The sequence below is a fragment of the Lissotriton helveticus genome, chromosome 4_1, assembly GCF_964261635.1.
Source record: "Lissotriton helveticus chromosome 4_1, aLisHel1.1, whole genome shotgun sequence".
Lineage (NCBI taxonomy): Eukaryota > Metazoa > Chordata > Amphibia > Caudata > Salamandridae > Lissotriton > Lissotriton helveticus.
In genome coordinates, this window is record NC_136063.1 from 544,321,697 (window position 1) to 544,348,442 (window position 26,746).

The 26,746-nt window shown below is 49.5% G+C and overlaps 1 protein-coding gene across 1 annotated transcript in view; it reads right to left on the reverse strand.

The window, feature by feature from the left end:
• Positions 1–20,084, reverse strand: part of GDAP1 (ganglioside induced differentiation associated protein 1) — a 128,006-nt gene extending 107,922 nt beyond the window's left edge. Inside the window, exons 1-2 of the mRNA XM_078685615.1 lie at positions 19,915–20,084; positions 8,049–8,241 (exon numbers count right to left, since the gene is read on the reverse strand). Coding sequence (XP_078541741.1) covers positions 8,049–8,241; positions 19,915–20,061 — 340 coding nt within the window. The 5' untranslated portion in view covers positions 20,062–20,084. The remainder of the gene's footprint in view (positions 1–8,048; positions 8,242–19,914) is intronic.
• Positions 20,085–26,746: the final 6,662 nt, after the last annotated feature.

The window sequence follows — 26,746 nt, forward strand, 5'->3', positions numbered from 1 at the left end:
CTCAATTAGTGAAAGAAGGGCCCCACAGAATTTCAACTTTAGATTTGTTTAAACACAAGATGTTGTATGGCTTCCACAATCCATCCATGTGTAGATAACAGTGTAATTTTCGGGATGCAAGAATGCTCTGAGGTCAGTTCAAAATTAAGATCAAGGAAGAGCAAAATATCAACTGCTTATCATCTGAATACAGATAAAATGTTGCTCCAAGCTGATAGGGCAAGGGCTGTCACTTTCCGCCTTCTGTCTCTACTCACATTGAGCTGGGAAGTCTTCCTGAGACAACATGACGTGTTCAGGGCTTTATGGTACTGAGGAAAACGTGCAGACTGATTGTAAACACTCTGCTGATATCAGGTCATTTTATTGAGTTTGTGAGGCGGTTTCTGTTTGAGGGTAGTAAGAACTGGTTTTGAGTCTGACCAGAATACATTTTGGCTTTGAGAGTAGGATGGAGCCATAGGAATTGAGCTGGAATCAATGTTTATGGCGAATGGGTGGAACCACCGGATGTGCATCCCACTTGTTAGAATTTACTAACAGGCCACGCCCTTCCCATAATGCCTTGCTCTACGTTGCATTATGCTTGCTACTTTGTCTTGTGCTGTTTTGGGGTTTACAGGAATCTTAAGTGTTTCATGTCATTGTTGTGTAGCTCATCAACGTCCTCGTTATCAGTACCTTGCATCACAGAGGAGAAAGCCCAAGGAGCCACATAAAACTAAGGAAACAGACAGCAATGTGTTAATTGTTTCTAACTGCTTTGTGGCGATAGGGCTCACATACTCCATCAGCCAACAAAGGGGAGAAAAAGCCAGACAGTGGAATGTGAGCGTAAATAAAGAGTGAAAGAGAGGAAAGGGAGCACCCTGGGATTCCCGCGGAGAGAGAGCGAGAGGAGCACCGTAGGGCGGAGGAACCATTTTTCCGAGAGTTTGTGGTGAGTTACTACTCCAGCCTCTGCTATGCTCCTTCTGTGAAAGTTAAAAAGTCTAGCCGATGTATTTGCTAGGAAATGTGCTACTGGGAAGATTCAGCCCGAGTACACTGGAGGGACAGACTGGGAGCTGACAGCCATGGTTTGCTCCCTGAGTGGGCCTATACCCAAGGGCGTATTCTGATTGGCTGGAAAGCTCCTACCACTCCAACCCGAGTGCCAATAGAGGTTATAACTCATTAGTGCTCGTTTTATAGACAGCAAAAGGTGACCATCTGAGCTGATTAATAATGAGACTTCAATGTGGCATGCATTTTGTACGTAGTTGTCTTCATCAGGGGCATAACACACTGAACAAACACATCATCCAATAAACAAAGCTGTTCTGCTCTTACCACGGTGTGGGGTTGTAAGAGTGTGACTTGGATAACCCACATTTCACGCTAAATTTCTTCTAGCAGTTTTGATAGATGATGATACTGAGGCACAGTGAGTTGGCGTTAGGGTGTCTTTACCAGGTGTCACATGGTTTGTCCATGTGGGAGAAACAGTATAAGAACCCAGGTGTCCCTGGTTCCAAGGTGGGTCTTTTAGCGGATACAGCAGCTGGTGGGCAATCAAACTAAGACACAGGCAAAAGTACAACATTAAAACCGCTTTGAAATAGTGACCATCTTAGTGCTGGTAAATCTGTTCAGCGCCAGCAAGGATAACTGTAAGGGCTTGTTTGAGGGTGCTGCAGCATTTCCTGAAGCAAACACATGTCTAGTAGTGTGTTGATGCTAATAACACGCCTTATGCAACAATTTCTGAAGCATTAAGAAATTCTAGGGCTCTTTGTAAACATTGACATCTCACAAACGGATGAGCTGTTTATCACGAAAAAAATAAATCAAGTTGTCACTTGGAGGGCGTGTTTACCTGAACTGGTTCTGTCAACAAGTGAGTATAACTCACATCTGACTGCATGAAAGACAACACATTTTGGAACCCTGTGTTTGTCCACCACTAACCTTTGCCCTCTGCCACAACCTAATGTCACACGGTGACACATCACCACCAACAGATAAAAATCGGAAAACGTAAAACTAAAAATATCAAACAATTCTAACAGCCAGTTGCTTCTCCTTCTGCCTCTGTTGAAAATAAGATCCCAATCCCACAAAACATTATTTACTCCCTTCTCTAATTGTGTGGTGCACATCCACACTACATCAATCAATCAATCATTTGTAGAGCGCACTACATACCCACAAGGGTCTCAAGGCTCTGGGGGGGGGGGGCGCTACTGATCGAACAGCCAGGTCTTGAGTATCCTCCTGAAGGTCAGCAGGTCTTGGATCTGTCGTAGGCTCAGTGGGAGGGTATTCCATGTCTTGGCGGCGAGGTGGGAGAAGGATCTCCCACCAGTGGTTGTTCTTCAGATGCGCAGGACGGTGGCGCGTGAGAGGTCAGTGGAGCGCAGCTGGCGGTTGGGGATGTAAAAGGAGAGCCGTCTCTTGAGGTAGGCTGGGCCAGTCTTGTGGAGTCCCTTGTGTGCGTGAGTGAGGAGCTTGAAGGATATCCTCTTTCTGACGGGTAGCCAGTGCAGGTTTCTCAGGTGGGGGGTGATGTGGCCATGGCATGGTACGTCGAGGATCAGTCATGCCGAGGCCTTTTGGATGCATTGTAGTCGTTTGATGAGCTTGGTCGGGGCTCCCGCGTAAAGGGCGTTTCCGTGTTCGAGTCTGCTGCTGACGAGGGCCTGGGTGACTGTCTTTCTTGTATCTGTCGGGATCCATCTGTAGATCTTGCGGGGCATGCAGAGGGTGTTGAAGCAGGAGGAGGAGATGGCGTTGACTTGCTTGGTCATTGAGAGCGTTGAGTCGAGGATGATTCCCAGGTTGCCTGTGTGATCGGTGGATGTCCGGGCTGCCTCCAGTGCCGTCGGCCACCAGGAGTCGTCCCAGGCTGAAGGGTTGGAGCGGAGGATGAGGAAGGATCCCTGGGGTACTCCGCAGATGATCTCAGAGGCTTTGGAACGGAATGGGGGAGGCGGACGCTCTAGGTTCTGCCGGAGAGGAAGGAGGTGGTCCAATCCAGAGCCTTGTCTTGGATCCCTGTGGCGTGGAGGCGTGCGCATAGTGTGCGGTGGCAGACGGTGTCGAAGGCGGCAGAGAGGTCTAGGAGGATGAGTGCTGCGGTCTTGCCGTTATCCAGCTGGGTCCTGATGTCGTCGGTGGCAGCGATGAGGGCAGTCTTGGTGATGTGGTTGCTCTGGAACCCTGACTGGGAAGGGTTCAGGATTTTGTTTTCTTCGAGGTATCGGGTTAGCTGTCTGTTGACGGTTTTCTCGATGACCTTGGCCGGGAAGGGGAGCAGAGAGAGTTGGGCCGGAAGTTCTTGAGGTCTCTTGGGTCTGCCTTAGAATTTTTGAGTAGGGTGTTGATCTCGGCGTGTTTCCAGATCTCTGGGAAGGTCACGGTCGCGAGGGAGAGATTGATGACGTTGCGCAGGTGGGGTGCGATGTAGCTGCTTTCTCTGTTGAAGAAGGGGTCTGACGGAGAGCCGGAGTGGATTGTGCGCATGGTCTTGATGGTGTCATCGATGCTCACGCTGGGCCAGGCTAGCAGGGGGTCGTGGTCGATGGTGTACGGAGGGTCTGTTGTGTTGCTGTCTGTAGGGGCTGTCTGGGTGTTGAAGCTGTCGTGGATGTCTGCTATCTTGCGGTGGAAGAAGATGGCGAGGGAGTCGCACAGGGCTTGCGACGGCGGGATGTCGTTGGTGTTGGAACAGGGGTTGGAGAGTTCCTTCACGATGTTGAAGAGCTCCTTGCTAATGTGTGCATTGTTGTCGAGGCGGTCTTTGAAGGAGGTCCTCTTGGCCGCCCTGATGAGGTGGTGGTGGTTGCGGATGGCGTCCTTATGTCCTACGTGGCTGTCCGGTGTTTGTTCACTGTGCCATTTCTTCTCTAGTTTCCGGCAGGTTTGCTTGGAGGCTAGGAGTTCTGGGGTGAACCAGCTGGCCCTCTTGCTGGTGTCTCTGTGGGGAGTTTCTCCAGCGGGGCGTGGGTGTTGGTGCAGTCCTCGATCCAGCGTCTGAGGCTGTGGGCAGCGTCGTCGGTGTTGGAGGGTTTGGTGCGTGGGCTGAGAGTGAGGTTTGCGTGTAGTTGGTCTTCGGTGATTTTGCTCCAGCAGCGGCGGGGGATCTGTTGGGTGTGGTGGTGTGTGGTGGGTTTCTGGAAGTCGAAGTGGATGCAGCGGTGGTCAGTCCAGTGGAGTTCGGTGGGATGGCTGATGGAGACGTACGGTCTTGAGGAGAAGACAGGGTTGAGCGTGTGGCCGGCGGAGTGGGTGGGCGTTGTGCCGAGTTACTTCAGTTCGAGGTTGGCGAGGTTATCGTCAGGGTTGTGGAGTTGTTGTTGTTGTTGTTCTCAAAGTGAAAGTTCAGGTCTCCGAGGAGGTTGTAGTCGGTGGAGGTCAGGGCTTGCGTGCTGATCAAGTCGGCGATGGAGTTGCTGAACTCTGGGCGGGGTCCGTGGGGGTCGGTAGACGAGGATGCCTCTGAGGGTGGAAATAGGGTCTGTGTGGATCTGGAAATGCATGTGTTCGGCGGTGCTGAACACGTTGTTGGTGCTAGTCGAGACCCTGATGCTGTTCTTGTGGATGATGAGGATTCCTCCTCCAACTCCGTTGGCGCGGTCTCTACGGGTGATCTTGTAGCCGTCTGGGATGGCTATGGCGATGTCGGGTGCGGAGGAGTCGTTAAACCAGGTCTCTGTCAGGAAGGCGACGTCCGGGGATGTTGCGTCGAGCAGGTTCCAGAGCTCGACAGCATGCTTGCGTGCGGAGCGGGTGTTCAGTAGTATCCATCGGAGGTGGTTGGGGTCTTTCTTGGCGGGTGGTTCATCGGCTCTGAGGCTGGTGTAGCTGCAGTTCCGGCAGGTGAAGGGGCCATGTGTGCGTTTCGGGGTGGCCTTGAAGCAGGTGTGGCTTCATCCGGAGTTGAGAGCATGCAGAGTGCTGGCGTCGTAGTGGTGGCGGTCGTCGTGGTGGGTGCGGGGGCCAGGGGTTCTGGTGCTGGGCGCAGTCCAGGCGCGGATGGGCACAGACAGGCTGTCATATATGGGGAGGTAGGAGGGCGGAGCAGCTGGGAGGCGGGAGGCGGGGGCAGCGAATGGGCGGAGGGCAGTCAGGGGGGTAGGGCCACAGGGGACGCAGTGGCGAGGGCGGTGAGGGACAACGAAGGCACAGAAGGCAAAAGGGCACAAAAAACGAGTGGAACAGAAGGCAAAAGGGCACAGAAACGAGGGAAAAATGAGTGGCACAGAGGGCAGAAGGGCAAAAAGAAAAAAAAAAGGGGAACGGTGGGCCGGAGGGCACAAAAAACGAGTGAAACAAGGCAAAAGGGGCACAAAAATGAGGGAAAAATGAGTGGCACAGAGGGCAGGAGGGCACAAAAAAACGAGCGGAACAGAGGGCAGAAGGGCACAAAAAATGAGTGGAACAGAAGGCAAATGGGGCACAAAAATGAGGGGGAAACGAGTGCCACAGAAGGCAGAAGGGCACAAAAAACGAGTGGAACAGAAGGCAAAATGGGCACAAAAACAAGGGAAAAAACGAGTGGCACAGAAGGCAGACGGGCACAAAAAACGAGTGGAACAGAAGGCAAAAGGGGCATAAAAACGAGGGCAAAACGAGTGGCACATAAGGCAAAAAAGGCACAGAAATACCGGAAAAACGAGACGCACAGAGGCAAAATACAGCATACAAAAATACAGGGACAGCTAAGAACAGAAGGCAGAGAGGCAGGGGGCAGCGAGGGGAACAGAAGGGAAAACCAGGCAGACACACGGGGCAGCGAGGGGTACAGAAGAAAAGACTGGGCAGAGAGAGCACGGGGACAGCGAGGGGAACAGAGGGAAGAAAAAGGGGCACGTACCACGTACAGGCAGCGGGGGAAGACCGACAACAGCACAGACACAACAATAAAAATACAGGCAATACAATAAAAGAAATAAAGCGGAGGATGAACAAACCTACCTACGGCCTACCACGGGCCACCAGGGATGAGGTGCAGGTGGTAGCCTGTGGGTGGTGGAGGGCCTGTAACTTCCTCAGCAGCGGCAGCTGGGGCAGGGGTCACACAGGCAGTGCTGTGCGGAGGGGAAGCGACCTACCTGGTGGGGTCAAGGGTCGCTCCCACAAACTGCCACAATCACCTGAGAGCCACTTTATCCTGAGGTGCCACCAGCTTTCCCCATGCTATGAATTCCAGTCTTCAACGGTTTAACTGTTTGCTTCTTTTCTAGCACCATCACAGGCTCTTCGCATTCCTATTGCAGCAGTTGCTTCCATTACGAACCCTGTGTCAGGGAACCATCCATCCTATAACCAGTCCACTTCCCCTAACAAATTCTAAGACCTTCTGAAAGCTGGCTGATTCAACACAGCATCTATCCTCCACCATGACACTCAGATTCAATGCTCCCACCTGCTGAGCAGCTTAACTTTTCGTATCAAGCACTGATTGCAATCTTCCTAGATTCTGTGTGCCCTGTAATCCTTCCTTTCGTTTATAGTTGCAGAGACACTTTCAGAATCCCCACCTTTGTCTGGATGTATTATAGAATGACATTCATAAAATGGATATTTGGAAATGTAGCTTTCACCCACTCAGTCTGTCTAGAGTGAACGCGAGTACTACCTGACTTCAGCCTCTTTCAAGAGCTGGACCGGCCAACTGGGACCCTCAGGTAACCTCCCATGGTGGTGTGAGAGGCGGATCTAGTACAGTCGGCTGTGAGCACACAAAGTGGAAGTGACGCAGCGACTCAGGGGAGCCAGTGGTGGCAACGCCCTGCTGGTACAGCATAAGCAATGGAAAGAGCAGAGGTTGTTGGGGCTCCTTTCCTAGCACTTCCTTCCCAGTCATTTACCATTTTACCCTTATGCACCTGTTTCACCTCTGAACCCATTATTTTTATAGTCATTAAGCTGGACTGCAGAAGATTATATGGGAGGGAATATAATTGGGGCCAGAGGTGACAACAGAGACTGCAGTTAGTAGGTAGTTGAGCCATCTGTGCTGGCAGGTCTTCCCTTGCTTGTGCTTCTGGAGCTAGGATTGACAGGATTTGTAAGTCAAGTGCTGTGTTGGCACCAGGAAAGGCCTGCTACTCTACTGGGTGCGAGGGGTGGTTTGTGGCCACAGCTCTATGGGAGATGTAGCAGCATGTGTAGGTGGCCTGGGCTTGCACGTGCAGACAATGTAAATCAATCAGAGGAGTTGTGTGATTGATGTATCCACAGAAATCCTTAAAGTACACATAACTCCTGACGCTTGAATAAATGGGCAGGCATTTAAACTGCTGTTTGACCAGCTTGGAAATGTACTGATCTATGGCATCAATATATTGTATGCTGCAAAATCACCTTTATGATATAAGCATACTCCACCAACAGAGCACATTGATATGTTTTGTCAGAACTCTAGACACTAATACCAGTTGTGATTACAAAACTCAGTGGCTGGCTTGTTAAAGATCAAAGAGGGTGAAAGGCTGAGTGGACCCGCCAGAGTTCAGATCTGTGACCTTCATCTTAAAAACAGGTCTGTGCAATTGACATATTAGTCCACTGAGCTCTCCTACCAGATATGGTGAGTATAAATGGTATAACCCATCCACGGTGTATGGTGTAGTGTTATGACACTACTCCTACGAAGCATGAATTGACCTACAGCAAAGTCATGATCCCCAAGGACCACACAATCATATAGATCATAGCTTGGTAACTGCCATTTATTTAGATTCAAGCGAGTACGACAAGGAGGCTGCAGATTTGCGGTCCTCGCTCCTAAACTTTGGAACTCATTCCCTCTGGAAATCCGGTCTAGCTCTAACATTCTGCAATTTATAAACCTTCTCAAGACCTGGCTGTTTCTGCAAGCATACAAATAGATTACCCTGGTAGCACACTAAGCCTCTCTAGCGACATTAAGCCGCTCGGGGTACGTGCGCTCTACAAATTAACATTAGCTTAAACTAGACAGCACTAGTTAGGTAGGTATGGCGCAAGGAAGGGGATTAGTCGATAAATACTCGTGTGTATGTATAGAATCCATACATTACCATTTACGAAGGTCCTTTCCAGATAGTCGATGATCTGGGTGGCTTCACAGATGATATCCTCCCCGTGGATGAAGACAGGCACTTCTCCTGAAGGGTTCAGGCGCATAAACCAAGGCTCGTTGTGTTCACTCAGAGGCAGACTCACGTCATGCTCTTCACAGTGCAATCCCTTCTCAGCAATGACCAGGCGCACCTGAAAAATAGGACATTTCTCGGTCAGCTCTTCACTCTTGTTATTTTGAAATGAGTTTGTGTGCAAGGCAATGCATTGCTATCACATCCTTTTTTTACTTGTATGCTCCAAACCGAAAGCAGACTTCTGTGGTGTTCGAAATTAGGAACAAAGTTCCTTTGGTTGATTTTGAACATTTTTTCTCATAGCAGCGCAATAATGCTAGTGACCATTAACATGATATTGTTGCATCAAAATCAATACAACGTAGCTCTGCCTAATCTACTCAACTTATTTGTAAGTCGCGATATGAAGGAGATAACTCGGGGCCAGGAACTTTACATGCCCTGCTTCCAAATCACTCTCTCCCTGGTTGCTTGCTGTTTTATCAACCAGGGTTGCGCTTTTTGTTTTCGTTCTTCTCCGCCTTGCTGCACTTCAATGTTTGGAAATGATTCACTATTGTGCCTTGGCACCACAACGGCTGTCCTGAATATGCTAGGAGTTGAGGTTAGCCTGGAACAGTATTGTGCAAGGGTGGACTCCACCATGGCATTCATGTCCACAATGATTTAAAAATGATCATGGAAGCCACCAATATGTCACAAATTACCACCATTGTGTAATGGATTCACACAATATGGAAATAATGACCCCCATATTGACACAATCACCACTCCGCAATGGATGCCAGGAACGGCCATTGTTGGACTTGGGCCTTGTGGCAGGTTCACCCCTGAACTTTTTGCCTTGAAGTATCGTGATTTCTGGTCTTTGCGCACTTTGACACTGTGGCGCAGTGTAAAGTGTGTGCGTTCCCTGAGTGCATGTGATGAGCTAGGCATGCCCTCCCATAGGAATGCATGGGGAATGTATGTGTCCCTGGTAGTTCCTGATGCGTGGGGAGTGCAGGCTCGAGTTTGGTATGTGTGAACTCGTGGGAGTGAATGCTGCGCAACGGTATGTGCAGCGTGTATGTGTCTAGTGGGGAAGTGCCATTTCTAAACATGGCTGTATGTGTGCTGTGAGGGTGCTGGCGTGTGATTGGCTGGAGCTGGCTGGCATGCCAGGCTCCAGGAAGTCTGGATGGGTCTGCCCGGTGGTGAGTGGGAGATTAGCATGCTGATGGCTGGGGAGGAGTGTACCTGTGTCCTGAATGAGGCTGGGTTTTCCCCTGACAATGCTGGCTCCGCCCCCCTGTGGTGTGACTGATGACCCTAGCCCTGCCAGTGAATAGAGAGGGTGGTTGAGCCCATCAGCAGTGCTCACAGACCAGCTGCGACTGGTTCTGCCCCCACCCTGCCCAAAGACAAAGGATTTGTCTGTATAAAAAGAGGCTGTGACCTCTTGGAAAATGTTCTTGTTCCCAACTTGAATCTTGCCAGGGGTGTGCTGCTGCTTGGGCCCAGGGGGAAGGCTTGCCTCCCCTGGGCCCTGCCCAGCCCCTGGACTCCTGAAGAGCTTTACTGGACTTTGGTTCCTTATAGCGCTTGGGAGCGCTGGTTATTCCCCTCTAGCGCTGTGCTTGGACTTTTGCTGGACTTGTGTTCCCCTGAAGCGCCTGGAAGCGCTTCATCCTGTCTGGTAGCGCTGGGAGCGCTTGACTGGTAGCTTCTAGCGCCTGGAAGCGCTTGTGTGCTGTCCCTAGCGCATTGGAGCGCTTTATGTCCCGCTAGCGCTGAGAGCGCTTTGTTTTCCTAAGCCGGTGCCCACCCGGCATTTGCCCCGTTCGGTGAAGGGGTCCTGGACCCCCAGCGAGTGCCTACCTCGCTTATTTCTTAATTATTGATTTTGAGGGTGCCCACCCCTCGTTTTGACCCCCAAGATTCACCGCTGCGGCCCGAGCCGCGTTAGAATTGCCGCCGCGCCCGCGGCCCGCCTGGTTGTGGGCGGGGCCGCTGGACGGAAGCGGAAGTGCGGCCATTTTGCCGAAAACGGAAGTCCCGGAGCCTCGTAGGCTCTATCTGCCCAAAGTCCCGGTCCCGAGATGGGGGACCGGGTGAAGACTGGTGTGTCGAGAAAGCGGGGCTCTCATGAGGTGAGAGAGCCCCGCCCGCTGCCCTGCTGACACCCGCCGAGGCTCCCTTGAGCAAGGGAGAGCCCCGGCCGACCTCGTGGAGTCCGGCGGAAACGGCGAGATGCCTCCCCAGAGCAGCCCGGTGAGTCAGGGCTGGACCGGGGGAGGGGGAAGAGAGGTAGCATTTGAGCGGCCCCGTTTGGTAGCGGGCCGCTCCTCCAGCTGGCTATGAAGTTGTCTTAAAGCCTCGTTGGCTCCAACAAAGCCCCCCCAGTATTTGCAGAGTCTAGGTGGCTCAATGGGGCGCAGTTGTTTTGAGGGGCCCACGCTTCCCCGCACAGCTCTTCCTAGGGGCAGAGCTGATTCCCAGACCCCCGTGGCTCCAACGAGGGGGACATGTATTTATTTAAGGAGCCAGAGTGCTCCCGTGCACACATTATGGATTCACAGCCTGTGAAGGGCTCCAACGTTTTGGGTGCAGTGTTCCTGAGGGGCTAGAGAAAGCCCCTGGCGATATTTGTTTCCAGCTGCCCAGCAAGTAGTGGGAAGCTGCACCGTGTAGGTCTTTCTTTTCCTAGGGACATGTACTCTGGACTTTAGGAGTGAGGCGCACTCCTTCATCCCATCCCTGGCCTTTCCCCAGCTGCGCAGCACTTAGTGCCAGCTGCAGCGTTTAGGCCCCCTGTTCTGTCCCTCAGCTGCCCAGCACGTAGTGGGCAGCTGCTACGTTTAGGTCTTGGCGCAGTGGCGCAACCTGGACTTTGTGAGTTCTGCGCTAAAGGTGATTTATGCGCTAACTGAGGTTTAGATGCTGTTATGATCTATGTCCTATTGCTTTTGGGTGTTAGGAAATGTACAATGTGTAGTATGTTTTGCGCACCCTGTGTTCTGCACCTCTGAATGTGTTGATGCATCATGTGCCTTGTTCCTTACACCGCTGAACGTGTGTTGATGCGTCATGTGTTTCTCCTACACTTCTGAATGGGTAGATTATTCATCATGTGTTCTCCTGCGCTGCACCTCTGAATGTGTTGATAATGCGTCATGTGCCTCCTTCCTTGCACCTCTGAATGTATGCATTGCATCATGTGTTTTGTCCCCAGGTCTATGCCCCTACAGGTATTGTGATACTTAGGTGGTTGTTTTCTCCCTAGTACAGGTGGTGCTAGTGAGGTCCTGGTTACCAGTAGTTACTGGTTGTGTGCTCTATTTTTATATTTTGTGCTACAGTGATTTACATTCTAAGTGCTATTTCTGAAAGTGTTACTTCTGATTCCTGACAGTGGTCCAGGTGGCCCTGTCTTGTAAATATCCCCTGTAAATTCTGCCCGTGCCTCTGGCACATTGTAAAGTGTGTGTTTTATCTAATGTGTTTTGGTGTAATACAAAGGCTATTTTTATATAACCTTGTGTGGAGTTTCCTTTGTGGTGGGCCTTTGGGTGTTGTTGCTGGGGTGCATGCGCCAATACTTAACTCACATCGCCTCCGAGTTTAGCCTTGCTGCTCGCGCCACGTTACCTAGAGGGTGAGCAGGGGTTATCTTGGCGTGTAACTCCCTTGCCCTGACTTGGGAGTGGTGGTCTCTGACTGACTTTGGCGAAAGCCCTGGCCAGCCAGGGATCCCATTTCCAACATTGGCGGCAAGCGGTGAGGATGAGGATTTGTGTTTGCGTTGTACCACAGTAGCAGCTGGCTGCACCACAAAACTCTGCATTTTAGATAACCACATTTTGGGGATTATTGTTTTAAGTTTGCTGAAAATGTCATTTCTGTGGAAATGTGTTTCTTGTGCACTTTGAGTTAGGTGTCCCTAGCTCGGGAGGGTAGATCATCCCCCTAAGTGCAGTGTGTTTTCTGGATTCACCAGAAGGGTGGAATCCAGTGGTGGCAGCATAAGTGTGTCCAGTGCATGTGTCCCCCGTCCCTGCCCTGGAGTAATGGTACCTGTGTCAAGTGTGGTCAGGTTGAGAAGTCAGGGGTGGAAGAAACTGCCTTACCAGTCTGGGGAGGGGTGTGTGTGGATGAATGGTGTGTGGCACTGGACGTGTTTGTGAGTTCTCTGGATGGGGAGCTTGCTTTGTTCAGATACCTAAGTCCTGTGTGTTGAACTTTTCCCAAGAACGTCTGCAGACAGTGGAGCCTGCTTTTTGATTTCTGTGATCTGTTGAGAGACAGAATTTTGGAGTTGGTAATGTTCTGGGAGGAGAGAGGCATAGGGGATGGAGTGATTCCAAAAGGAGTGTCTGAGGTGTCTTCCAGCCCAGCGTGGTGGAAGAGGTTCAGTGTAGCCCAGCTAGGTCTCGGTGTAGGGGCTCACGTCCTGTCTCAAGAGGAGAAGAAGGGGGTGGGACTGCATGTCTCCAGGTGCCCTAAACCCAGTGTCAGGGCCTGGAATGTTCTTGAAGGGAACGTCAGGTCGGGGGCCTAGGCTGTACCAATAGGTCATTTGAGGAGGATCTTCCAGAGTGTCTGGAGAACGTGGAACCTCTGTAACCAGGGTTCCAGTAGTTCTGGTGTCTGGCAGTATCGCTCCAGTTGGGAGGGTGCAGAAGTCCAGATGGAGGGGTGCGAGATGGATAGGTTCCCCAGTGGAAGAGCCAGTGGGTCACGGGCCAACCAGAAGGGTTGTGTCGCCAGGGAGTGACCATGGTAATGCCACTTCTGTCCTGAGTGTCAGGCAGACTTGTACACGACACATTAGTTGTGTCACCCTCAAGGAAGTCCTGGTGCGCCAGGCATCTGACCAAAGGGGTACGTCCCTCAGTTGGGGAGCCAGTAGCCGGTGTTTCCGGATCTGGACGTAAGGGCAACTGTATGTAGTGTCCTGAAGTTACAAGAGGGAACTCCTGCCTGAAGAGAAGGAACCGGGTAAGCTGTATGGGGTATTGACCTGCAGTGGTTGCCTTGCTGCTGAAGGACGAGAGAAAGTCTTAGATTTTTGTTTTCAACTTGTAGTAGTCCTGGTGCGCCAGGCATCTAACCAAAGGGTAGCCTCCCTAGGTTGGGGAGCCAGGTTCAGGTGTTGCCTGTCCTGGACGGCAGGGCGACTGTAGCCAATGTCCTGGCCGGTTGGTCTTCTAGGGGTACCCCTGTGAACACAGGTGGGGCTCATCTTAAGTGAAGAGACCCTGTGTTTCCCAGAAGGGGTGGTACAGGCCTAGCAGGGATCTTTAGGGTTCTTGGCTGAGTGTTGTGGTACTACCCTGAGAGCAGGTGGGGCCTACCTTAAGTGGAGGGACCCTGTTCTACAGTGGGAGGGTGCAGAACTCTGGAAGGGGGTCAGAAGAAGTCTGACCCCTGTGCATCCGGTGAATTGGAATCCCAGGTGGTAAACCAGTTAAGGGAGCGGTGACTCTGTCATGACCACCCTGGTGTCCTGTAGGCACCGCACTGAGCAACGTCCCCCTCGAGCAACGCCGCCTCTGCGCTCACCGACGCCGTCTCGACACCGTCAACGAGCCATAGGCTGCACCGCAACTGGAGGGCACCGCAACGTGCAACGCCTCGCTACACCGTTCTGGTGGTGGTCTGACCGTGGTCACTGCTGCTGAGGAAGTAAGGTCCTAAACTGGTGGGAGAGCTGTGTTCTGGAGGGTGCTTCAGAAGTAGAGGTAGGGTGGGGCATTCTTGCCTGTGACCTCTGGTCAGCCTGAGGGTGCGGACCCTAGGTTGAAGGATCAGTGGTAGTTTGGAACTACACTGAGAAAGGGAGTGGAGAATGGCTAGTGCAGGCCAGGGGTTACTACCCCCCACTCTGTGGATTGGCAAGGACCAGTGGTATCTAGGTGGCCTAGGGCCTGGTCCTAGCCGTGGACAACTAAGGAGTACCAGTGGGGTAGCCTAGTTGGGCCTGGTTTTTTTTTGGTGCTTGTCTTATGGATCAACGTGGCGTGGAACCGGAGGGTGTCCCTGCAGTGCGGGCCCGCGTCCGTGTTCTATCGCCCCAAGCAGGGAAGTTCATCACAGTGGTGATTGGCCTACCCTGCGTTTTGGCTGGAAGGGAGCTGTGTTGGACTTGGGCCTTGTGGCAGGTTCACCCCTGAACTTTTTGCCTTGAAGTATCGTGATTTCTGGTCTTTGCGCACTTTGACACTGTGGCGCAGTGTAAAGTGCGTGCGTACCCTGAGTGCATGTGATGAGCTAGGCATGCCCTCCCATAGGAATGCATGGGGAATGTATGTGTCCCTGGTAGTTCCTGGTGCGTGGGGAGTGCAGGCTCGAGTTTGGTATGTGTGAACTCATGGGAGTGAATGCTGCGCAACGGTATGTGCAGCGTGTATGTGTCTAGTGGGGAAGTGCCATTTCTAGACATGACTGTACGTGTGCTGTGAGGGTGCTGGCGTGTGATTGGCTGGAGCTGGCTGGCATGCCAGGCTCCAGGAAGTCTGGATGGGTCTGCCCGGTGGTGAGTGGGAGATTAGCATGCTGATGGCTGGGGAGGAGTGTACCTGTGTCCTGAATGAGGCTGGGTTTTCCCCTGACAATGCTGGCTCCGCCCCCCTGTGGTGTGACTGATGACCATAGCCCTGCCAGTGAATAGAGAGGGTGGTTGAGCCCATCAGCAGTACTCACAGACCAGCTGCGACTGGTTCTCCCCCACCCCGCCCAAAGACAAAGGATTTGTCTGTATAAAAAGAGGCTGTGACCTCTTGGAGAATGTTCTTGTTCCCAACTTGAATCTTGCCAGGGGCGTGCTGCTGCTTGGGCCCAGGGGGAAGGCTTGCCTCCCCTGGGCCCTGCCCAGCCCCTGGACTCCTGAAGATCTTTGCTGGACTTTGGTTCCTTATAGCGCTTGGGAGCGCTGGTTATTCCCCTCTAGCGCTGTGCTTGGACTTTTGCTGGACTTGTGTTCCCCTGAAGCGCCTGGAAGCGCTTCATCCTGTCTGGTAGCGCTGGGAGCGCTTGACTGGTAGCTTCTAGCGCCTGGAAGCGCTTGTGTGCTGTCCCTAGCGCATTGGAGCGCTTTATGTCCCGCTAGCGCTGAGAGCGCTTTGTTTTCCTAAGCCGGTGCAGGGGTCCTGGACCCCCAGCGAGTGCCTACCTCACTTATTTCTTAATTATTGATTTTGAGGGTGCCCACCCCTCGTTTTGACCCCCAAGATTCACCGCCGCGGCCCGAGCCGCGTTAGAATTGCCGCCGCGTCCGCGGCCCGCCTGGTTGTGGGCGGGGCCGCTGGACGGAAGCGGAAGTGCGGCCATTTTGCCGAAAACGGAAGTCCCGGAGCCTCGCAGGCTCTATCTGCCCAAAGTCCCGGTCCCGAGATGGGGGACCGGGTGAAGACCGGTGTGTCGAGAAAGCGGGGCTCTCATGAGGTGAGAGAGCCCCGCCCGCTGCCCTGCTGACACCCGCCGAGGCTCCCTTGAGCAAGGGAGAGCCCCGGCAGACCTCGTGGAGTCCGGCGGAAACGGCGAGATGCCTCCCCAGAGCAGCCCGGTGAGTCAGGGCTGGACCGGGGGAGGGGGAAGAGAGGTAGCATTTGAGCGGCCCCGTTTGGTAGCGGGCCGCTCCTCCAGCTGGCTATGAAGTTGTCTTAAAGCCTCGTTGGCTCCAACAAAGCCACCCCAGTATTTGCAGAGTCTAGGTGGCTCAATGGGGCGCAGTTGTTTTGAGGGGCCCACGCTTCCCCGCACAGCTCTTCCTAGGGGCAGAGCTGATTCCCAGACCCCCGTGGCTCCAACGAGGGGGACATGTATTTATTTAAGGAGCCAGAGTGCTACCGTGCACACATTATGGATTCACAGCCTGTGAAGGGCTCCAACGTTTTGGGTGCAGTGTTCCTGAGGGGCTAGAGAAAGCCCCTGGCGATATTTGTTTCCAGCTGCCCAGCAAGTAGTGGGCAGCTGCACCGTGTAGGTCTTTCTTTTCCTAGGGACATGTACTCATCCCTGGCCTTTCCCCAGCTGCGCAGCACTTAGTGCCAGCTGCAGCGTTTAGGCCCCCTGTTCTGTCCCTCAGCTGCCCAGCAAGTAGTGGGCAGCTGCTACGTTTAGGTCTTGGCGCAGTGGCTCAACCTGGACTTTGTGAGTTCTGCGCTAAAGGTGATTTATGCGCTAACTGAGGTTTAGATGCTGTTATGATCTATGTCCTATTGCTTTTGGGTGTTAGGAAATGTACAATGTGTAGTATGTTTTGCGCACCCTGTGTTCTGCACCTCTGAATGTGTTGATGCATCATGTGCCTTGTTCCTTACACCGCTGAACGTGTGTTGATGCGTCATGTGTTTCTCTTACACCTCTGAATGGGTAGATTATTCATCATGTGTTCTCCTGCGCAGCACCTCTGAATGTGTTGATAATGCGTCATGTGCCTCCTTCCTTACACCTCTGAATGTATGCATTGCATCATGTGTTTTGTCCCCAGGTCTATGCCCCTACAGGTATTGTGATACTTAGGTGGTTGTTTTCTCCCTAGTACAGGTGGTGCTAGTGAGGTCCTGGTTACCAGTAGTTACTGGTTGTGTGCTCTATTTTTATATTTTGTGCTACAGTGATTTACATTCTAAGTGCTATTTCTGAAAGTGTTACTTCTGATTCCTGACAGTGGTCCAGGTGGCCCTGTCTTGTAAATATCCCCTGTAAATTCTGCCCGTGCCTCTGGCACATTGTAAAGTGTGTGTTTTATCTAATGTGTTTTGGTGTAATACAAAGGCTATTTTTATGTAACCTTGTGTGGAGTTTCCTTTGTGGTGGGCCTTTGGGTGTTGTTGCTGGGGTGCATGCGCCAATACTTAACTCACATCGCCTCCGAGTTTAGCCTTGCTGATCGCGCCACGTTACCTAGAGGGTGAGCAGGGGTTATCTTGGCGTGTAACTCCCTTGCCCTGACTTGGGAGCGGTGGTCTCTGACTGACTTTGGCGAAAGCCCTGGCCAGCCAGGGATCCCATTTCCAACAGCCATCATAATGTGAGGAACAGCATTTTACATTTTACAAGGGGTGGGCAATGGGCAGCATCCAATGGATGCCCACAAGTTGCCAAGAACTACCACTATAGCAGAAATAAGTGGGAAAGTATCTTGGGGGAGGAGTGATTATGACAGGCCTTAAGTGTTTAGTGGAGGGGCCAAATAGGACTACTTTTGGCAGTCAAGAGGAGAGTGTCAAGGGGACCACTGCGTGTGCTTCAGGGGGCCGAGTACAGGCAGGTCAAGGGTACTTCCAACACAGGGCTTCCATTTTTTCTCTATTGCTAGAACAGCTTTCAGGGAGAAGAACACTTTCTTCCACCAGCATAGCATCAAGGTCCTACAATTTCATAGCGACGTGCTCTGGGGCATTTATTAAAATGAGTACATAACTCTTCCTCTCAAGGCGCCAGCATCGTTGACATAAAACCTGAAAAAGCTACAGAGCAGGCATTTTCCAACTATGCACCCAGGATAAATTAGGACCACCCCAACGCTACTCCAATTTAGGAAAGAGTTTAAGACTCACCTCATTAAAGAACACCACAATGAATTAACCATCCACAACTGACCTTCCTCTCCTAGAACTTGTCTTTATGCTTGGCTCTACCATGTACAGCGCTCTGGTGCCTTTTGGCTAGGTTTGTGCTATAGAAATACCATATATATATATATAATTCTATTACTAATATAAGAAGACACAGATTGTGCGTCAAAGTGGGCGTGGCTATATGTGCTACATTTTGAATGCAGTTTTCAATGAGGATGTGTAATTTGGGTTCTAAACACAGCCAAAAAACAAGGACAAAAATATATTTTCTAATGTACAAACTGAGATCAAAATATCTACTCCACTAGATATCGAAAAAGTAACTTTAAACAATAAATGTGTTTTTACAGCTTGGATTGTGCATTAACTGTATATTTTGTCACGGTTTGGCTAATTTTGAGTATATCAGGCTGCAAAAGTGGTCTTTTGAGATAGTGAACGTCAGTCACCAAATGCCACTTCAAAAACTTAAATACAGGCATAAGAGGATTATACATTAATGTTTTAATGGTCAGCAGGTTTCAAATTTCTGACAGATACAGCCCCGACAATGCATCTTCAAAGGGCCTCGGATTGCACCTTTAAAAAATTTAGAGTTAACTTAAGGTCAGAAAAAGTATTGTTTAGTGTGCATAGATTCCGGCACAAACGACCTACACTGGATTAGTAACAGGGGCTAAGACAGACAGATCCCTGGATCCCTGGAGCACAGTAAAGACTTTAGCAAGCCGGAAGGCTAGCTGGCCCAGGACTTTCTGCTTCAACAAGCCTTCAAAGGATAAATTATTAAGAAACGCCAATGTTTGAATGTTAACAGATCACAGAAAACGAATTAAAACTTACTGAAATAAATGCATAACTTGCGTCGAGGTATTACCATTAAAAAGATCAATTCATGAGACTGAGTTTAAAAGTGGAGCGATCTCCAGGTTCCCATGCAATGTGTGTGGCTCTAGACAGTGCTCCTCAAAGTAGGACCTGGGGCCGCATGCGGCCCTCCTGACCTTTGCATGCAGCCCACTGAGCAGCAGCAGCACTGGGCTGCTGTTAAGTCGACTCAGCATTAACATAAAAAATATGTTAAATATAGACCAAGCACGTATTTAAAGGTTAATTGCAGTTAAGCAAAAGGAAGTAACTAGGCTCTTAACTTTAGGAACACCTTCATTTTTAAAGACAGCAAACATGTAAAATACAATAGTCTTTTCAAAGTTCAGAAAGTGTATTTTATTGATCTGTAGAACCATTTCACCTTAGCAAATCAAATTATAGCAGTGAATTCAGAAGTATCTTTTTTAAACTGATGGTTTTCAAACATGAACTTAGAAACATTCATTCCCCCTTCTCCCCTCCCCCACCCCCCCCCCCCCCCCACTGACAACAAAGCCATTAATGATTACATCCAAACACAGAAGATGGTTTTGTACAGCACCCATTCTGAAGTCATGTATTTCGAGGTCCTCTTATATGTGATAATGAAAGAAAGAGGAAAATTAAAATTGAACAATTGTCCAGGGTAACACAATTTGGTCAAGTGGAGAAGCCGGGATTCATCCCAGGGTTTCTGGTTTCACATTGCACAATTGAGTTCAGCCAATAGATATACATGCTTCGCAATCGCCTCCCCTACACCCCCTCCCCCCTGGCATCAGTGCGACCCCCGTGACAATGCTTCTGAGTACCCATGCTCTGGAGGCTTTCTAAAAAGGATAAATACATTCTCAAAGCGTTGCCATTGAAGGAGACACCGTCAATCACTCAGAGCCACAGCAAGTATCAGCAATACAACTGTCACTGGTGTCCTTTGTGGTAGGTCGCAGCATGTCCCGGAAGTGGATTTACATGAGTCTCGGTTTTGATCGTCCTGGCGATTTGGAATGACCCAGAATACTCTCAGACGGATGTGCACTGTTCAAGTACCGTGGTGTGCAATGTGCGTGTAACGTTATTCAGACTGCCTACATATCACGTTACATGCACACTGCACATCAGTTTCACGGTCTCATGCTCCTTGAACCCAGGTGATGAAGGCGGGCGCTGCAGCTACAAAGCCCTGGTGCCAGCATGGACGTGCACGGCTGTTTCATCAGTCACTCGTACCCCTTTGTGCCTCGGAGGCACGCATGCAGGTGCCAGGCACCGCGCGCTGCCTTGAACGCATGCATTGGTCAGGGCGCGACGCGCTGTCCCGGTGCTGAAACCTTTTCTCTTCAGCTGCCTACCTTCTGGGAGGTGAAGGACTGGGTCCAGTGATACAGAACGAGCTTCTCGTTTCGTCCGAGGGCCGCCTGTCCGACCACGAGGTCCTTACCAGGGTCCTGCCCGCCGCCCTCCGGTGCCATCCCCGCTGCCCCCTGGTCGCTCTCCATCTCCTGCTGCCTCGCTGCCCGGCCCTGCGCTGTCACCAGCTACGCAGAGCCGTCCTCTGAACAGAGCACGTCGGGAGATGTAGTTTTATCCCTCAGTATATTCCCACGTAAATATATTTTTATGCTCACAAATATTTTGATTCTTTTCGATCTAGGTAACTTTCAAGGAGCTGTGTAATTCAACATAATTTGAACGAATATAACAATTTTGTACTATCTAGCACGTGTGGAGTTGGATATAAATTAAAAAAGATTACAATCCAAATGGTGCCGATAAAACATGCTTTTTATATATAATCATGTTCGTGCAATAACATTTATCTTTGAATACATATATTTATGACTTAGTCTTAATATTTTATCACTTTAAATAACTAACTACCTCAGCAAGTCCCAATAATATAAGCATTTAAAGATATTGAATTTGAAACAAACCCACAAAGATAACATACTGTCAAAAACAGCGATGGGTTCTAGCACATGTTCTATATTTTGCATTGGTAACTGCCATGTTTGATTTGTTGTGATGTACCAGACTGTTTAAAGGGACCATCAAGCACATGATGTCTCTATATGGCACAAACGGCAAGCAGAAATCATCAAAGGAATAGTCTGGAATACCTACTGTTGCTGATTGTTAGAAATGCAGAACTGGGCAAACAGGATTAGTGTTCCTCTCCACGCTGGATGGCCCCTTTATGTATAGACTGGTAACAAAGTATATACGTGCCAATGCTGTAACAATATCTCGATCTGCAAGCTCCTATTTGTTGCAGTACATCACGCCCCTGGTTGCACTGGGTTCACTGTGCTGTACTGTTAGAGCACTTTGGCAACTGGGCTGTGAAACTGGTACCACGACCAATAACCCTACTGTTCTTCAGTTCATGGCTCCACCACTTCAACTCAGCTCCATCTACAGAGGAGGCAGACGTCAGTTCATTCAAGACAAAGCGTTGATGTTACTTTCCCCCACATTTTAATGCAAGTCAATGAGTAAATAACGTTCACATCTCTTGGGTGGAGTTTGCATTCCCTGACAAGTTAGTGCTACTGCCTCTTGAGCCTCGCCTCGCCAACCTGCTCACTGTATAGCACCGAATTTCGACATAAACTCTTCATCCTGCCCTTGTGTCCCTCCTGCCAACAGACGAGGTTGCATAGGGCTCTGAACTGCTAGAGCAGGGGCTGCATCTCAATGGTAAGAACCTGGGCAGCCGAGTCAGCTACAGACGCAGTATAATAGGACTTCCACTTTACTGTAGATTTTAATGTTAGTCAACATGGACACTGACCTGACGGTAATGAAAATGTCTTTCGGATATAGCCATGGAGCACATCACAGAAAATACTGGGCGTTTGATGGTACTTAAGGATAGGTAATCCACAGACTCTGCTCCTATGCAGTCTGCTCTTTGCCTACTGGACTAGCCACTCTCTGCCCGGGAGAGAAGGGATGCTCGCCAAATGCTTGCTGTATTCCAAAAATGGAACAACCCTATGGCCTGGCTTGCACCAACCTATCGGATACTTATTGATGCAAGAGAGGAGGAGATACCCTGCATGCAGAGAGAAGTTGAAGCTTTCTCAGGTCCTCCTTGCCTGGTCAGCCATTGGCTTGTAGCGGAAGCTCCACCATCCCTGTAACTAGCTCTTTGTCAGGGTTAAGCTAGTATTAGGAAAGTAAGACAGAGAGAACACGGCCAAAAAACTGCCCAACAGGAACCGAAATAATTTTAGGATTTAAAGACAAAAGCAGAAATATTATACAGAAGTGAAGATGAGGAAAATCGAGGTTATGAACATTATGATATTGGTGACAAAGAACCTATTGATTCAGTGTTTACAATACGTGTTAATACTCAAGGCACATTCAGCTTTGCCATTTTCTAAAGTGCAACAAGATTGTCAACGTAGGTATCTTTTGCACAGCCCTTAAATAACGATTAAAGGAGAAGCAGCCATACTGTCTTTTAGAGCTAAAAATAGGAGCCAGGCTTAAATACAGTTACGTGACTTCTACATATATGCCAAATCTTTACCAAAATGCCCCTGAAATTAATTCATATGTGGAACACTCAGTTGCTGTGAGGATGAATAGGTTGTGTAAGGGAGAAATCCTTTATGATGTAATGGTCTTTGTAAGTTCTTACTCCAAACCTTTGACTGTTGCAAAAGGTGAAATAAAAAACACTGGTCAGCTCGAGGCAGCATGGCAGGAGAGTTGCCGGAACCCAGGTTAGGAAGCAAGCAAGCAACGCAGCGGCAGTGGAAGAACCCGCTGCGAGCAGATATTATTAAATGAGGAGCCAGAGGGTGCATACAATGGAAAGCGAGTAGCTCAAGCATATGCCAGAGGAGGGGAGCCACTCTGTGCTCTAAAAGTTAAAGGGGCAGCTTGGTAAAAGCATCAGCCAGAGAAGCTGGGCATCATGGACAAGTAGTTGATGACAGCAAGCGCGCAGCTACATAGCATCAGGAACGTGCCAACAAACCACTGCCAACTGTGTTTTGTCATTCATTCGTGGAGTGGTGTGGCTCACTGGTTAGAGGCGGCAGACCCGTAAGCAGAGGATGGCCCGGGACCAGGGTTCGATTCCCGACGCGGCAGGGTCGTGGACCAGGGTCAGCGGGCTCGATAATTCTCGCCTCGGTGCCTACTCCAGTCAGGGACCACACTTGGCAACTCTGGGCATTAGCTTGCCTCATCTTCACAACGGCCCCCCAGACCGCCGGGGATGCTTGGTCGCACCTTAGAGATACCCATTAGGGACCATCTCTCAGGGTGAGCCAGGACGGGTTCCCCAGCGGTCGAAGCGCGGAGATACTCCTCCGGGAGTTGATTCTAGCGCTATATAAACCCACAATTAATTAATTAATTAATTAATTCATCTTGAATGCAACATCGTAGTATACCATGTTATCATCACTGTTGCTATTATTTAAAGGATGTTAGGCCTGCTATGAAGAGACTAATACTTTCCCAGGTGAACCAAACTAAATGTGCTTTCCCAAGGCCAACCCAACTGTCTCAGACTGAATAACATACTATGTAACATGTCGTGTCACATGTACAGATTCTGGGAACACTAAAGCATAATGTAGTAGAATGGTGAGAGACTCACTGAATGTCTTTTGTAGTAAATGTTTCTTTTTCCTAGTTTCTTATTGGTTAAGAGCCTGTGAACAATGTACTCATATAGTGAGTGAATGACATCCTTTGTTTAAAGATCTATAAAAGGATGTGAGATTCCTCCATGATAGGAAGACACATTTGCCCTTTCTTCGAAGGCAAATCTATGCTGGATTTACAGTAATACGTTATGAGTTTTTCACTCTATTTCTTGTAATTTGTACGCGTATTGCACTAATTGATTGATTACTAAGCGTATGCATTTCTGTGATTGATATTCCTTGAGTAAACCTTTAAACTTTAGACCTTGTCTGTCATTCTTAATCAGAAATGCTTTTACCTTAATATTAAAGGTGTATGATTTAATTATCAGGAGACACAGTTCAAACAGGGAGCCCCAAAGTCTGGTAGAGGCTACACCACTTTCGATCCAAGCCCTTGGTGCGCACAACAGGAAATGAGATATAGGTTTGTGCACTGACACAGCAATCCTATAAGTATAATGGGGTGCGGTCAGTGAGTGTGGGAGGGGGTAAGCTGAAATGAACAAAATATACTGTAACTATGTTGCTGGCTACTCACCTTCAGGTAACTGCATTTAAAATATAGCACAGAAACCTTAATTAACAAGCTTTTGCAATGCAGCAGGTCTCGTATTTACGCACGTTTTAGCTATTGTAAATGACAATAGTTTTCATTTATCTTTTAGTTTTTGAAACATAAATAAAATGCACTGTCATTTACAATGCCAATAGCTTAAACTCATGTAAATACAAGACTTATTGCATTGCAAATGCTTGTTAGGTCTCGCTTACTCAGCGCGCATGCACTGCATAGGAAAAAGACCTTTAGCCATAGATTCCCTTTTTTCCGGAAAAAACGTGCACGCAATGACAATGTGTGCACGTTTGGCGATTCCCTTGCGGGAGCGAGCTTTAAAACCATCTCTTAGTAATTAACAGATGGATTCGAAGCTGGCTCCCGCAAGGGAAACAGCCGCTGGCCCACTCCTCTCTCCCCTCCCCCTGCTGCCTCCTCTTCTCCTCATCAGCGTGAGACGTTCGCACTTGTATTTTTTGTATCCATTTCACAGGGAAGCAACTAAATGAAAGAAGGAAAGAGAGGTTGTGATTCGTTTCTTCAAGTCACGCTTCTCAGTAAGTGAGGAGCAAGACAGAAAGAGAGGACATTGTCCGTGTCTTCTCTGGGCAGTAAGGAAGAGACAAAGTCCTTTTCCTTCTCTGCCCGTCCCGAACGTCCTCGAAAGCAAGCCAAGCCTTAACTGAATGTCTTTGCTATTTCCGCCGTCCTGGGACACAGTTTAGAAAAGAAAAAGTAGGGGAACACATCTTTTTAATAAAAGAAGTAGGGGCACGCCTTGCCCTGCCGATCCCGCCCACTTCGACCACTGTCTAGAATGCATACATTATAGCCATAGACAGGTGCAACTAAACAAATCACCACAGATAAGTGGGTAGTGTGTCACATTGAGGCCAACACTCTAGTTGGCAAGTGCCCACAGTGTCTGCAGGCTGCTCCGCATGACTGTACTTGACCTTCCCCTCTGGCCCATGCTCATCCCCTCCTCGCTCAGCTGTCCCAGTGCACCCGCACCTGCAGCAGACCTGGAGCGCTAAACTCTTAGGTCTCCCACATAGGTCCTGAACCTTCACCCTCAGCGGCGCTGGCATTACCGGCAGCGTGACAGCTCAAATGCGCTGTCAGTGACCCTGCCCCCTGCCCATGTGCGTCTCGGCATAGCAACACAGCAGGTAGCGCTGGAGCCCATTCAAGTCATGAGTTATAGATGCCAGGGTGCGAAACCCTCTCATTTCACACAGCGAAATTACAGCGCGTCTCCCATTGCCCTGAATGTCAGGCAGGGGAAGTGTCAGGATCGTCACATTCACAGCACATGGCTACTGGCTTTGCTGAATGAATGCCCCTTCACTGGAAATTCTCTATACAGCGCACCTCAAGTATCCCAAGAATTGCACATCATTCTGAGGTTCTATAATTCTCGAGTCTGACTCCATTTTGTTCTGTGCCACCATTTTGTGTTGCCCTCACGTAGGCCTGTAAAGGTAACCTGGCAAACGAAGTGGCCTTGCCTTCTTAGTTCATGTATACATTAACTAGGTTTCTTTTTGACTCTGAAATGAACTGTAAGAAACTGACCTCTTCACCTGAAACTGACCTCGCAAAGCCAATTTCCCTGATCGATCTTTATCTGAGATTGCCAATCAATGTTCAGGACATCGTTAACTTTCCTTGCACGTGCTTTATCTTGTTCAGCATCTGTTACTGTTTCTTTTTTTTATGTTTCTTCATTACATGGGTTATGCTTTCAATTATAGGTTTGTCCGGCTTGTGGAGATTGAATTTGGGACATTCCTAGTAATTAACTTTTGGGTTGGGATACTGTAAATTGAGTTTTTGCTATGTGATACTTTGTTTGAAAATGTATCTTATTGGTTAGAATTTTTTGCAGTGGGTGTACATTTATAATGTGAATATTGGGTATAAAAGGAGACGTCTCGCCTTAGTAAAATGAGCAGTCTCCTGAGAATTTACACTCTGATGTATTTCTAGGATCACTGTTACTAGCTGCAGCTAATAAACTTGGTCTCTGACGCCATCCAGAAGTATTCCGTGTCTTTGAATACCAAGACAGGTGAACTAGAAGATCTTAGGCGTGCCCCTGACGCCGCTGGGTTAAACCCCGGTTCTTCAACTGGCGCCCAACGTGGGCCGACTTCAGCGGTACTGGTTCAAGCCCGAAGATTGTGAGGAGCCCCGTGAGGAAGATTCTGGAGGACAGCCGCCACTTCATTGACCCCTGCATGTCGACGTGGACCAAAGGTTTTTTCTGCGAGGCTTCCCCTTTCCGACGGCTGCGAAGGACTGCTGCCCTTACTGTCGCCCTGTCGCCCTGTCTTGGACCCTCTTGTGATGATTCGTAAGGCGAGACGTTAGACGGTCTTCTGGTGGCGTGACAGACATTTTGGTTAAGTATAAGTGGGTCACTCCCACGACTTTGTTTTGTTTCTTGGTTTTGATTCGGCCATTGCAATAGTCGAAGCCGAGGGGTTCGTATATTTACGAGTGTATCATTTTTGATAACCCCTTGAAGCTTGAAGTTTGAAGCAAGACTAGCGAGCTCAAGATGCCTGGTTTTGGCAAAATTAGGAAATGGTTTTGTTGTAGTTGTAATAAGGATTCCCGATTGGAGGACTCGTGTCCGATACCTCCGGTTGGAACTCCAACCTATGAGCTCTATTCAAAGCATGGTGTGGGTCCCATTATCTTTAATGAAGTATGGGTCCGTTATACAAGGAAAGATGGTGTTTTACGATGGCCCCCACATGGTAGTTTTGAATCAGATGTTTTAGATAACCTAGAAGGTGCGCTATTTAAGAAGACAGCCCGGCCGGCGATGTTTGACTCTTTCTGCCTTTGGCGTAAGGAAGCCAAACAGCAAGAAATTAAGCAAGCTAAGAGAGATAGGAAGGAAAGGAATATGTCGGTAATGCAAGCTGCTAGGCAGTTTAA